Here is a 15,422-nt window from a genome sequence, read left to right on the forward strand (position 1 = left end):
CATGTACAAATCATCCATTCATTTAACAAATTTTTATTGAAAAAAAGTTATAAAACAAATAAACACATAAACAAACTATATATACTACATCAAAATGTCAAAAAAATTAACATTTTAAAAATGGATTACAACAAAAAAAAAATGGTAGTTTTGCTTCCTTGATGTGGTGAGTCTTAAAAAAACAATTGAACTAGAATTGAGATACTGATAGACTAAGTGTTGGAATGGTTGAATTTATAATGATAAAAACTTGATTTGTAATAAAATATGGGGTGTTGTATGTTGTTTTTTACAAAATAAAAGGGAAGAAAAACAAGAAATGAGGGGGGAGGGAGGGGGCATCATTTGTGAGGTTATAACTTAAGTATTATTGATAAATTCACCAACAAATATCATTGATAGACATATTTTCTTGATAACTTTGTTTGTAATAATGAAACATAATTTTTTTTTTCATTCCTTCATTTGTAAATATATATAATTTTCTTGGTATTTACCGACATATATTTTTTATCAATGAATACAAATAAAAATATTATGCTTGTATATATCATTATAATTTACTGATAGGTTTTTTTCTATTAGCATTTGTATTTTTATTTGTGTTTGATAATTTTCTGGTAATGAATTAAAAACTTGAACTAAGGGTAGTTAAATACAAAATCAAAGAATTAGAAGTAATCCACCCCATTTTGTTTTATAGTGTCTATGACATTCTTTCTCCATTATTTCATCAATTTGCACCATAAGAAAGGGAGGTGATGAGGAGGAAACGTTGGAACCAAAGAAAAAGAAAGTTTTTGAATGAATTGGCCACCCTAGCTATAAAATGATGCGAGATTTTGTTTGAAAAAAGTAAATATTTCTTTAATTATCTTTATTTTTTCATTTTAAAAAATTATTTTTTATTTTTATTTTACTATTAAATATTATTAGGCTTTTCCAGTGTTCTTATTGGAAGAGAATATTTTGTTTTAATTTTATTTTTTTATTTAGTATAAATAGGATTGTAATTGCTTTGTCTGATTTATAATGCAAGTGGAATCAGTAATTTGCATATGTAATGCAATCTGCAAGAATGTTCTATGTTGATTCCAAAACAAAAGCTTTTCAGGTCACGATTCCAGCTTTAAACACCACCGTATGAGAGGGAAAAAGAGCGAAACAACTATGCGAGCAGAAAACATTGCAATCGCTAATTTAAGTGTTAGTATGAAATATTGTGTAAAAAGCTGCCATATTTCTGTAAATTCAACATTGCCTGTTGAGAATTGATATTAAAAATATATCGGGAAGGCAGAAATAATACCCGATAACTATAAAAATTATTATTTAAAGGGACATAGTGAGAATTTAAAAAATTGTTGCCTATATCAGGCTTGTTGCAGCCGGCCATGGAGAATAAAGAAGGAAGAGAGGGAAAAAACTCCATTTTATTTAAAAATTCTTGAGAAAATCTAGAGAAATACAATGAAAAAGAAAAGAGTTAGAGATACTAAATGGCAACAAAATCCTTTAGATTTAAAGTGTTTAGAGAAGAAATTTGGGAATAGAGTGAGGAGAAAGTGGTGGCAACAACAAGCAAGAAAGAAGAGGTGGAAATCCTTGATTGGTTAGCAATTGGAGCTTAGATTACTCTTTGATAAGGTGTTCCAATGTCCATTTAACAAGTTCTTGCTGAATTTCCATTGAATTTTTCATCAAATTGAGATTAGAATTCATGATGAATTTTTGGGTGATGCAAAATTGCATTCAATTGATGTTTGTGACATAGAATAGAGTTGAAATAATAAGAAATTTCTTTTTAAAAAAATAGTTCCTAAGGAAGTGTGTGGCCGGCCATTGATAAAGGAAGAAGAAAGGTTTTTTATTCGAATCTTTGACTTGATGATATGTGTTTCTATGAATTAAAATGATGACAAATACATGAAGGAATAGTAATTGGGCGAACTAATTCTTGCAGACTCTGGGAACTTTTGCTCCAAAAATGGTTGACGTTACTTTAAGACTTAAAACATCAAGCTTAAGGAATCATTTACTTTGAAAATTGAGGCTAGTGGACTCCGAATTACGACCCTATACGCTTAAGGAATCATGGAAGTGGCATACCACCGGACTGTCGTCGGTGCTTCCATCCACCAATCAAGGCTAGTGGAGCGAAGCCTATTCCTTGTCAAGTGAAAGAGGCCAAGAGCAGTCGGTGCTGGAGACTTCAAGGGAAGACTGATCCGCGGTACATTCATTTATAGCTGTTTATTTATTTATTTTTAAAATATTTTCGAAAAATAATTATTATTTTAATAGTGGACTCTGAATTACGGCCCTATAAGCTTAAGGAGTCATTTATCTGTCTTTTCTATATGTCCATGTAAATTTAGGATCATAAAAAGGCTGAAAAAAAAAAAGGAATTTCATAGTAACTAACCACTCTATAAATAAATAAAAAAACATATGTCTAGTTGTGATATTTTCATTGGACTGCATGAAAAAAATTATAATTTATAAATTTTTTATATCTGTCTTAATTGAATTAAGAATATCCTACGTCTATTAGAGTTCTATCCTACTTTTAAATTATTTTAAAAATATATTTTTATGGTTATACTCCAAATTGGAATTAAACTAGAATAGAAAAAAAATTCAAACTATAAAAAAGTATTTATATTAATTTTAGCATGAAAAAAACTACAAAAGATAAAAGAATAGGTTATTTATTAGGATCAATTATTTGTGGGATTCAGAACATTTTCGATTTCATTAGGATAAATTATTTATTTAAAATTTGATAAAAGATTTAATAATGCATCTATTTTTCAAGCACGGGTTTATTTTTATTTAGTTCATTGTGTTTTATTTTATGTGGTACATAATTAATGTATTAGTCAAACTTTCATTTTTTAAATTTTAATGAAACATTTTTGTGTTATAAAAATTCTCTATTGATATTTATAAAGAGATAATGGTAGTAATAGGTGATAACAATAGTAGGAGATGGTAGCAATAGAATGGATGGTGATTTATCAATTAAAAAAACTACTCAATAGAGAATAAAAACAAAAAGAATAACTATGTTAATTAGTTTTTAGCAATATAAAAAAGTAAGATTCAGTAAAATATTTAATTACTTTTTTTATGTTTTAAAATTTTTTAATGATTAATTATTTTTTAAACTTTTAATTTCTTGCATCTTTTATTTTTTTAATTTTTGAAACCATCTTTTTATTTTATAAACATTAATTCCAGATTATATTCTCGAAAAAGATTATGGTTTTGTTTTTATTTTATAAACATTAATTTGTTTTTATTTGTTAAACATCTTATAATTTAATGCAATCTAGCCCAATTGGTAGATTTGACTATGTTTTGCAAATGCTGAGTAAAGTTTTTTGTCAATTCTTTTTTATTAAAGCTAATTTGCCTAATTGATATAATCAATGGGATGATTATTATGCACAGAATCTCCCTTTAATCATACTATAATAGTAAGATTAAAGTATATAATGCAGAAAATCTGTGTTTCCAACTCATTTGTTGAGAAGATTCACTCCCTAGATATTTTATTGAGTTTTCAATTTTAATAGATATATTCCTTTACTTCACTCGCACTGTACAACTTTAAAATAACTTCTTTTCAGTTTTTGAAATTTTAAATTTTTTACTTAAAATTATTTTTTATACTTTGGATTATTTTGATGTGCTATTTTAAAAATATTTTTTTTTTTAAATATATCATTTTATTACATTTTTAAATAAAAAATACTTTAAAAAATAATTATTATTATACCATTGGTATGAAAGCAATAGTGTTTTATTATTATTATTTGTTATAGTGGATCACCATCAAAATTGTTGTAGGTATATCTTAACAAAATAACAAAAAATTTAAACATTTTTAATAGTTTTATTAAATAAATATAACAATATCAATAACATTCATAGAAAAATTTATATCATATTAATAATAATAGATTGCATTGCAGTTCAGGTAAAAGGGTTGAGAAAGAGTTGATAAATAAGAGAAAATAAGGCTTCAGTGATTGTAACGGGCATTATTATATACTAAAAAATCATATTATATGAAAAGAAAGGGTGCATTGTCCGGATCAGACCTAAGAAAGAAAATTGAGAAACTCAATTTATAAGCTATACACAATGAAAACGACAGAAAAATTAACAGTAAACCTATGGAGCTCCTTCTATAATCTACTTGTAAATTTTTTGTTGAAACCTGTGTGAAGAGAAGTAAAAATGAGAAGTTAACTTGCCAAAAATTGAAAATAAACCAAAATTGAATTGAAATTCTTTGTTGTGGCTTAGAAAAAAGCAGGGAGAATTTTAGGCAGTCTCAATTGAAGGATTTTGGTGGTGAGGGAAAATAATAGAGGAAGGAAGGATTTTAGGTTGCTGGTGCGGCTATTGTCTTTTCAACTAGGGATTTGTATCTCTTATGGAAAAAGACAACATTTTCCTTTTATATATATATATATATATATATATAATAGAGTTGGATCTAGTTATAAAATCTTAAGGCTTTTGCAAGGGCTTAGCCCCAACTAAACTCCCCCTAGCTCTGCCTCTGCTTGTGAGAACTTGGTGACATAACTTATATGAAAACAATACGACTTCTAGAAAGTCAAGAAATTAGATTTGAAAATGTGGCACATAGATAACTTTTAACAAAAATACCAATACTATTAGAATCTGATTACCCTAGTGAATAATAAGTATAGGATGACAATATATAAACAATTATTCTTTAATAAGTTAATTTAGTTAGTTAGAAAACTAATATAAGAGAAAAAACTCACCCTCACACACTCACGAAGAAAGATGCAAAATCTAAATTATTATTAATTACAGATTTATATCTTTAATGAAAAATGATAATATTTTTCTTTTTGTTTTTTATTTTAAAGTAATTTAATCTAGTTATAAAATCTTAAGACTTTTGTATGGCTTAAGGCCCCTATTAACCTCCCTCTAGCTTTGCCTCTATTTATAAGCACTTGGTCACATAATTCACATGGAAATGATACAACTCTAGATCTATCTAATGAAATTCAAGGAACTCCCAAATATTACGTTAAATTTATTGTTATCGATGTGTGTATGGATTTTAAGATCTAACAAGAACATGGTAACTGTGGAATAAAAAAAAGATAGCATGCATATTAAGTCAATATGTAGACTTGCGTAAGATATGGATCGATGTGTGTATGGATTTTAAGATCTATCAAGAACATGGTAACCGTGGAATAAAAAAAGATAGCATGTATATTAAGTCAATATGTAGACTTGCATAAGATATGAAAATACAATCCTAGTATGTATACTAAATTTGTATAAAAAAATATACTTACACAAAACCAATTTAAAGTAATTACTTGTTGAAAATTTTAAAATATAACCAATCTCAATTTTTTTTTGTCAACGTTAAAATCATTTATCCTTAAAGTTTTATAGCTCCTCACATTGTGCAAAAAAAACTCACTTCAATAAACCTCACAGGATTTCAACAACACCATCTCCCTTAGGTGCACTTATAAACAATGTTCAACAGATACAAATGAATTATACTTAATATCTTTCTATATGGATTGAAATAATACTTTGGAAAATAAAAAAATAAAGATTAAAAAATCTGAAGATTTAAAATGCAAAATATGTGAAGAAAAATATTAAATTCTATAGAAAAATCTACCACAAATGAATTATACTTAATATCTTTCTACATGGATTGAAATAACGCTCTAGATTATGAGAAAAATAAAAAAATAAAGATTAAAAAACCTGAAGATTTAAGATGCAAAATATGTGAAGAAAAATGTTAAATTCTATAGAAAAATCTATCCAAATAGTGTAAAAAAACCAACTTGAAAACATTCTTCTTCAATCCTTTTTATAGACAATTTTAGGAACCAAAAGTTGATAAAATTCTCTTCTTAGCTTTGATTACCTTTTATAAAATTTGAATTAAACCTAAACATTTGTAATTTTAAATTACATGTTTTTTGAGCGGGAAAAACTGTTTAGATTTACAAAAATTCTTCTAGAAGAAAACTAATTAGTTTTACCATTCATGGACTGAACTGGCAATTCTTTATGAGCCAAACCCAAGTTCAAATTTAAGTTGGGATAAAATAATATTTTGTAATACAAAAAATTAGTTTACAATATATATAAGTCCAGGCGTCAACCAAGCCGAGCCCAGAGCCCAGTTTGCTTAAGTCCCTCCCCATTGTATTTGTATTTGGATTAAATGTTAACTTCTCAGCTTTCCTTTTTTTTTTTTTTTTCTCACAGAAAAATGTTAATAATTTCCTAGAAATTAAACATTCAGCAGAGTTTTTATGCGCACACGATCACAAACATCAAGACCACGCATAACGAGCACACAAGTTTTCATAAGAATAAAAATACAAGTAATCTATCTTGCCTCTAACACTGAAACTGAGCATACGTTTGCCGAAGGTGGTTTGCTCTCGCTCGATGAATAGCTTGCTTCAACAAGATCCCTTTCAGTGAAAAATCCTGGTTGTTCAGGCTGAGGCAATTCATCTTCATTGCCCAACATCAAAACCACATATGACATGTTTGGTCTATCTTCTGGATTTTCTTGCACACACAATAGCCCCACGTGAATTGAACGTAGCACTTCAGATAAATAGGGTGTTTCAACTTTTGATCCCGCAGCCAGTTCCAGAGGCCTACCTTGTTTGAACAGTCTCCATGCCTGATAAACAAAATCATGCTGTCACTAAATAACACATTGAAGATTTAAAGTGTTCAGGTCTCATTAAAAATGTGCAGGCATCTGGTTTCTGAAAAAAGTACTCAATAATATATTGAAATTAAAGATAATAAGTAACATAGCTTTGAGGCCTACATGCCGAATAAGGTTGAGGTGGTGATCTGGATGACGGAATCCTCTGTTCCTACAGCCACCCACTATCTCTAGCACCAATACTCCAAAGCTGAAGACGTCTGATTTTAGCGAGTAGAGCCCATAATTTGCGTACTCTGGAGATATGTAACCACTGCATGTATTCATAGAATTTTAAGTTCCATTTGCAGACTATGAAGACAAAATGCGTATGATGGAGATGAAGACACTCACTACGTTCCAGCCACTTTATTAGTATTGGCTTCAGTTTCATTTTCTCCAAAACTTCTAGCCAGGCCAAAGTCTGAGATTTTTGGATTCATTTCGTAATCCAACAAAATATTGCTGGTTTTCAGATCTCTGTGGATTATTCTTAGTCTCGAATCTTGGTGAAGATAAAGGAGTCCTCGAGCAATCCCGTTGATGATGTTGTAGCGCTTAGGCCAATCTAGTAGCAAGCTTCGAGTTTCATCTTCTCAAGTCAATCCATTACATCTCTTATCAGATTCATAAATGTTGGCGAAGGAACAAGAAAAAAGGAGATGATAAGTTACGATCAGTGAATTTTGAGTTACAATTACATATACATATATGGCAGAATTTGTCAGCATGAAAGTGGAGAAATCTTCCCCTACAAAACAACCTTCCGAAGGGCTTTGGACGATGCTCAATAGATGACTAAACAATTGATGTCAAATCCATTATGGAAGCTCAGTAGTGCTCAATTTGAAACATTGGAATAGCTTTTTGTAAAGTTTTGTGAGATTCATACCAAAAATGTAGAAGTCCAAGCTTTTATTAGGCAAAAGCTCGTAGACCAACATTTTTTCATCCCTTTCGATGCAGCATCCAAGAAGCCTCACGAGATTCCGGTGCTGAAGTTTCACGATATGTTTGACTTCATTTTTGAACTCATCAAGTCCTTGTCGTGAATTCTTAGAGAGCCTCTTGACAGCTATTTCTCGTCCATTTGTTAATGTTCCCTGTAAATAATTACTCAGCATCATAAGCAAATCATACGTTGTCTGCTGAATTCTTAGAAAATTTCAAGCAGCTTGTATCTGTTCAGGAATTCTTTCCAATTAGTCATCCTTTTAAGCTAAAAAAGGTTGGTTCTGTAGTGGAACAATTTCAATACCACAGAACTCCATTGGTGCCTGGAGTTCTATATTGTATGAAATATTGTATGACTATTTATGGATAATTATTACCTTATAAACAGGTCCGAAACCCCCTTGTCCTAGTTTATTGGATACAAAAAATTTATTTGTTGCACAAGCCAACACATCCATGTTAAAGAAGGGTAATTCCAGTTCTTTCTTCAAGTCCTTGTTATTTGATCTTCTTTGCAAATTACCTGTCATTTTTTCCTGTCAGCATAACTGTTACGCTTGTTGAAAAAATAGAAAGAAAGAGAAAGGATCTCTATTTGCTGCTAAACTCAAGATTTTTATAGCATCAAACGCAACGGGGCTTTAAACAACGTTCTTACAGTCATACCTTCCATTACTGAAAATCAAATTTAAGTTTTTTTTTTTTAAAAACCCAATCTTGTTATCTAATGATCCAGGACTGGTGCAATAGGAATACGTTGCCATACCCAATCTTGTATGGTGTGAATACTGTTAAATAATACATTTATTTCTGTTTTAAATAATATTTTCACTTTAACATATATATAATTTTTCTGTATTTAAGTTAACTCAAATACTTTAGAATAAACAGATTAATAAGAATTCTAACCTCCTCCTTTTTTATATTTATATTTATTTTTATTTTATTTTAATCTGAATTAACTTAACATGATATTATAGCTGATTTTATGAAACAAAATGTAATCCTATTGTTTTTGGAGTGATATTTTGTCTTCCACTTCTGCAAATCTAGTATTTCATCTTTCCTTCAGATTCTGTAATTTAATATTTGCGTTTAGTTTCTTTAATTTATGTTGTGTTTTGGAGTAATCATATAATTTCGAGAAGATATTTATTTTGTTCCTCCGATATCTATTTAGTTTATGCAATCTGGTACTTTGTCTTTCATTGCTTTTGTGTTTTGGTTTTGTTGGTTAATTATAGCCATTGAAAGAGATAATTTGCTTTAGTATGTGAGTGTGAGGTTGAATAAAAATAATTATTCATATTAGAGTTATGTAATGAAAAAATTTCTTAAGAGTAAGAAGATATGGTGATATATTAGTGGAACTTATGTGATACCCAGTAATACTAAGGAAGGGGATGAATGTTATTTTGATAGATACATGGAAAGTAAACAATGCAAAAATTATTATTTGGATCAACAGTTCTGTTGAGCATTTCATAGGTATGCAGTTGGCAAAGTATGAGACAATAAAGGAGGTTTGAGATCATCTGCAAAGGTTATTCACGCAAATAAATTTTGCAAAGCAATATCAGTTAGAGAATGACATACGAGCTCTTCATCAGAAGAATATGAGTATTCAAGAGTTTTATTCTGCTATGACAGGTCTTTAGGATCAATTAGCTCTTATAGAATCGGCAGAATTAAAGGCATGTGGTGCCTATATTGAGTGTAGAGAGCAATAATGATCGGTATAATTTTTAACAGCACTTCACAGTGATTTTGAAGGATTTAGAGGTTCAATTATGCATCGTTCTCCATTGCCTTCAGTTGACTTTGTTGTTAGTGAGTTATTGGATAGAGAAATACCCTCTAAACCATTTTCTAATCATCAGAATAAGCCTTACATAAGAGTTGGCTTTGATTAATGTAGTTTCTATAAGTAGAAAGGTTATTAGAAGGCCTAGCGTTCCAAGTTAAGACAACATAATCAAGTTTAAAAGCATGACAGTCAGTCACAATGAAATGCTTATAGACCACTTTAGGGTTATAAATCACCATACCATAATATTGTAGCAGTAACTTCATCAGTATCTATCACTGATCCTAGTAATCTAGCTAAGCAATCTTAGAAGTTTCTCTCCTTACAGCCATAAACAATGTTCGCTTCTCCTTCCATAGGTTAGTTGTCTTATAGTTCCTTAGGTATATCATGTTCTGAATAGGTCTTAGATTCTGGTGCTTCACATCATAAGTCTCTAGATTCTTCATCTTTTACCTTTGTGTCCCCTTCACCTTCTATTCCAGTTATAACTGTTGATGACACTCTCATGCCCGTAGCAGGTGTTGGTTTTGTTATCACACCTTGCTTGTCTTTCCCTAATGTTTATCTTACTCTGAAACTCAAATTGAATCTTACTTTTGTTGATCAGTTATGTGATTCTGATGATTACTTAGTTATTTCTTTTTTTATTTTTATTAAGTACAAGATCTCTAGTCTTAGAAGCTAATTAAACTATATATTTTAGATGAGTTAAAAGTGTCGATTGCTACTGCTGCTACTACTACTGTTAATTTGTCTTCTTTTCATTTGAATTCTTCATCTTCTAGTTTTTATTTATGACATTCTCGTCTAACTCATGTTTCATCTTCTCGTTTGAAATTTTTAGCAACCACAAGAGCTTTAGAAAATTTAAAAACTTGTGATATTTTTTATTGTAGTGAATGTAAACTGGTAAAAATTTTTGCTTTACCTTTTAATCAAATTATTTTTGTTTCTTTTTCACATTTGACTTTATTCATTCTAATGTATGAGGACCTTCTTCTATTATCATAAAAAAGGGGTCTCGATATTATGTTTTATTTATTGATGATCATACTCGTTATTAGTGGGTTTATTTAATGAAACATCATTTTGAATTCTTTGAGATATATATAACCTTTCAAGCTCTTGTAAAAACTTAACATTCTGCTGTAATCAAATATTTTAGGTGTGATTTAGGTAGAGAATACACCTCTAATAAATTTTGTCACTTTTTTGCCTTCCATTCACCAAACTTCATGTACAGATACTCCTGGGCAAAATAAAATTGCTAAAAGAAAAAATAAGTATATTGTCAAAACTACTCATTCTTTATTGTTGTCTTCTTCTGTTTCTAGTGAGTTTTAGGAAGAAGTTGTCCTTACTATAAGTTTGATTATCCATACTGTTGTAAGTTTGATTAATACCATTTCATCGTGATGTGGACCAACCCAGAAACTAGCAAAGACCCATTACATGTTCCAAATGGTCCAATGACTAGGTCCAAGACAAAGGCATTGAATGCATTTGTTTTGAATGTTTCAACCAAATTATAATTGAAAGGTCTATTAGAGTATCAAGGAGAGACCCTAGTACATCTTATCCAAGTGCAAGAGAGGTTAAATACAACCTTATTTGGGCTATGAGGTGAGAACAACAAAGGAAACAAAATAATCATACTACAATTTGGAAACAACATAGGTGGCTACCTTTTCCTTTTGTTTCTAGGATTAAGGGGCAACATGAAAGGCTATAAATAAATCTTGAATCAGTTCTGTAATATTTTACTTCCTTCTCTTCTTCTCATAGTAGAACATGGATTTAATATTAGGGGTTTTATTTGATTTTCTTAGCTACAACCTAAGGCTTGTTTAGACTTAATTAATACTTTGTTTTTAGTTAAGATCCAAGGCTTGTTTGGATTAAGTTATGGGCTTTTCAATTTAGGGTTTTGAGTCAGTTTTCAGTGGACCTCATATAAGTCCATATAAGGGGTCCATTAGGGTTAATCTATTAGGGTTAATTTTTTAAGAATTATTTAAACTCATGTAAGCCAAATTTTTATGCTTTGATGATAATTATTTCTAAATTTTTCTGTTTTAACGTGTGAGAGTGATTCTTGCATTCTTCAATTCTTGAATGAACTAAATCTAACTTATCAAAGATTAACTGATATCTTGACGTCATTCTATTCATTCTAATAGAGGTGGTGCCTTGGGGTAGGTTTCTAGTATATCACATCCCTATCAGACCTATTTCGGCTTTCCAGTATCCAATCTCAATCTTATTTGTAAGTTGCGTGACCGCGTGATCACGAGATTTGCATCACATCATCTCATAGTTCGGGTTTGTCTCTTTTTGAAAAGTTATATGGGTGTGTTCCTGATTATTTCTCATTTAGAGTTTTTTGTTGTACTTGTTTTGTTCTTTATCCTCATGTAGAACGCCGTAAATTGTCCTCTTGATCTACTATTTGTGTCTTTCTAGGTTATGGTGAAGGTAAAAAAAGGGTATCGTTGTTTTGGCCCAACAACTCAAAAACTTTATGTGTCTTGTTATATTGTCTTTCTTAAGCATATACCTTTCTTTTCTATTCCATCGATTACTCATAACCTGAATAGACCTGATCTTATTCATATAGATCTTTTTTTTTTTTAAGGATTTTGATAGTTTATTATCTGAGGTTCCTAGTACCTCAGACACTCCTCTCCATGTTCAACCAATTTATACTCATAATTCTGCAGGTACTGATGCTTTACTCTCCAGCAAGCCTAAAGCTCCATTCTTATCTACAAGTTCTCAAGCTTTATCTAAGATTGTGGATCCACCTTTACATTTATACATACATATTCGTAAGTCCACAAAACTACTAGATTTTGTTTATTCTTGTTATTCTTCATCGTTTACTTTCTTTTTAGCTTCTATTCATTGTTTATCTAATTTCTTTTCTTATAAAGAGGCAATTCTTGATCTCTATAACAGCAGGCTATAGACAAGAAACTTTTTACTTTGCATAAGACAGATACTTGGGATTTGGTTCCTCTACCTCCTAGTAAGAGTGTAGTTGGTTGGCATGGGGTGTATAAGATCAAGACCAATTCTGATGGGTTTATTGAGTGATACAAAGCTAAGTTGGTTGTAAAAACATACTCTCAATAATATAGTATGGATTATAAGGAGATGTTTGCTCCTATTACAAAAATAACTGCTATTCGCACTCTTATTACAGTAGCTTCAATTTGTCAGTGGCATATCTCTTAACTTGATGTTAAAAATGCCTTCTTAAATGGAGATCTTCAAGAAAAAGTTTATATGACGCCCCCTCCTAGTGTTTCACATGACTCTAGGTATGTTTGTAAGCTTAAGAAAGCATTAAATGGTTTCAAACAAGCACCTCGTGCTTGGTTTGAGAAATTCTCTATTATGATCTTATCTCTTGGATTTGTTTCTAGTAGTCATGATTCTGCTCTTTTTATTAAGTGCACTAATACAAGTCATATCATTCTATCTTTATATGTTGATGACATGATTATTACTGGTGATGATATGGATGGTATTTTAGTTTTGAAGACAAAGGTGGCTAGACAATTTGAAATAAAGAATTCGGGTTATCTTTGATATTTCTTGGGTATTGAGGTAGCTTCATCACCTAGAGGTTATCTTCTTTCTCAGTCAAAATATGTTGTAGATATTCTTGAGCAGGTTAGACTTATTAATAACAAAACTGTAGATACTCCCATTTAGGTTAATAGAAGGTATTCTTCTTCTGATGGTTTACCTTTGACATATCCAACTTTATATCATACTATTGTTGGTAGCTTGGTATATCTCATCATTGCTCATCTAGATATTGCATATGTTGTTCATATTGTTAGGTAGTTTGTTTCTTCTTCTACTATTGTTCACTAGGGGGCTGTTCTTTATATTTTGCGATATTTTCAGGGTATAGTTTTTCAGAGTCTTTTATTTTCATCCACCTCTTTCTTGGAGCTGCATTCATACTTTGATGCTGATCATGGTAGTGATCCCATAGATCACAAGTCTATTACTAGTTTCTGTATCTTTCAAGGTGATTTTCTTATTTCTTGGAAGAGTAAGAAACAATCTATTGTTTTTAATCCTCAACCAAAGTAGAATATCATGCTATGACATCTATTACCAAGGAAATTGTTTGGTTACGTTGGTTACTTGTTGACATGGAAGTTTTCCATTTTCATCCTACTTCGGAAGAGTAAGAAACAATCTATTGTTTTTAATTCTCAACCAAAGTAGAATATCATGCTATGACATCTATTACCAAGGAAATTGTTTGGTTACGTTGGTTACTTGTTGACATGGAAGTTTTCCATTTTCATCCTACTTCTATATATTGTGACAATTAGAGTTCTATTCAGATTGCTCACAACTCGGTTTTTCATGAGTGAACTAAACACATTGAGATTGATTGTTATCTTACTCGTCATCATCTCAAGTATGGCACCATTACTTTACTTTTTGTTCCTTTTTTCTTACATATTGCAGATCTCTTTACCAAGTCACATTTTATCTCTTGTTTTCGTTTTCTAGTTGACAAACTCTCGATACTTATAGCTGTCGTATCGTGAGTTTAAGTATAGATGTTAAATAATACATTTATTTATGTTTTATTTATTAAGGATAGAATAATATTTTCAATTTAATCTATATATAATCTCTTTGTATTTAAGTTAACTCAAGCACTTTAGAATAAACAGAATAATGAGAATTTCAGTCTCCTTCTCTTTTATGTTCATTTTTATTTTATTTTAATCTGAATTAATTTAACAAATACTTACTGTTTTTCTGCTGCTTCTTTTTCCAAACATACAAGACCAAGCATAAGCCAACGAACAGAATCCCAGTGGACAACACAGAACTTACTATGATCATTTTCTTCACTTTGGATTTGGTATTAGCCTTTGCAGAGCCACCGTTATCTATAACATGGTACAGAAAAACTGGTGTTACCATCACCAAGTCATGACTAATCTAGCTGTGTATAAGGGAAAATTAATAGCTTGGTTTGGATACGCTCAGAGACTAAAATAGAAGGAAACTCTGTTGCTGATAGCCTTGCAAGAAAAGTATCCTTTTTCCAATAGCTTGCTAGTTTTCTATCTGAATATATTTCGAATTTTAATAATACTAATAAAAAAAAAAAAAACGACTTCTCTAATCTGAGGATAAATTCATACCTAGTTCTGATGCAGCCATCCGTATAAAAATGTCTTGCTCGTTTTGAAGGAAAGTTCTCATATCAATCAAATCATTGAACCAAAGCAAGCAACCACTTCCTCCACTCCTGATGTCCAAGTTGGCATACGCAGTACAGCTGCAGTTCTTCAAGCATGTGTTCTTGCACTCCTCCAGGTTCATACTCCTGTTGAACCATGATTTTCTTGTCTCCGGCATCTTCAAACCTCTGAGCTTCCGAAACCCATCTCTGGAACAATTTAGTGCTCTCTTTCTAACGCAACCGCTTGACCAATCTGTCTTGTCCCAGTCTCTTGGAACTTTTGGTACAAATCCGTTCAAGCAATTACACACTGGAGAGTTGTTAATGCTACAGATACCATTTGCGCCACAGAGTGCATAACGCGATCTGTATTTCCTGTTTCATAAAGAAACCAACTTTGAGTTTGCTCGATCCAGAGGAGGTGCTGGATATCACCACTCTGACTTAAGACGACCCTCCAATTCCTTGACTTATTAAGAAGATTTTCTCTGAAAAATATCTCCTTATCATTAAAAACAAATTCAAATGTGTACACTGGATTTGGTTTTAACCGGAGGCAAGCCACTGAACCCCAGACCATTCCATGGCCCGCCTCGATACTTCACATTTGAATCTTCTAACACTGCATACTCCGGATATCCATCAGGAATAAGGATTATTGAAAT

General features: G+C 30.8%; 1 protein-coding gene across 1 annotated transcript; it reads right to left on the reverse strand.

Moving 5' to 3' along the window:
- Positions 1-6,205: 6,205 nt before the first annotated feature.
- LOC105117924 (G-type lectin S-receptor-like serine/threonine-protein kinase SD1-1) lies at positions 6,206-15,134 on the reverse strand. The gene is made up of 7 exons (XM_011015742.1): positions 14,717-15,134; positions 14,318-14,458; positions 8,095-8,240; positions 7,656-7,866; positions 7,118-7,355; positions 6,887-7,037; positions 6,206-6,733 (listed from the first exon to the last, which is right to left on the reverse strand). The coding sequence occupies exons 1-7, from the start codon at positions 14,931-14,933 to the stop codon at positions 6,428-6,430; spliced, it is 1,410 nt and encodes a 469-aa protein (XP_011014044.1). The 5' UTR covers positions 14,934-15,134; the 3' UTR covers positions 6,206-6,427.
- Positions 15,135-15,422: the final 288 nt, after the last annotated feature.

Source organism: Populus euphratica, unplaced genomic scaffold (genome assembly GCF_000495115.2).
Source record: "Populus euphratica unplaced genomic scaffold, PopEup_1.0 scaffold1617.1, whole genome shotgun sequence".
In the NCBI taxonomy this organism is placed as follows: Eukaryota; Viridiplantae; Streptophyta; class Magnoliopsida; order Malpighiales; family Salicaceae; genus Populus; species Populus euphratica.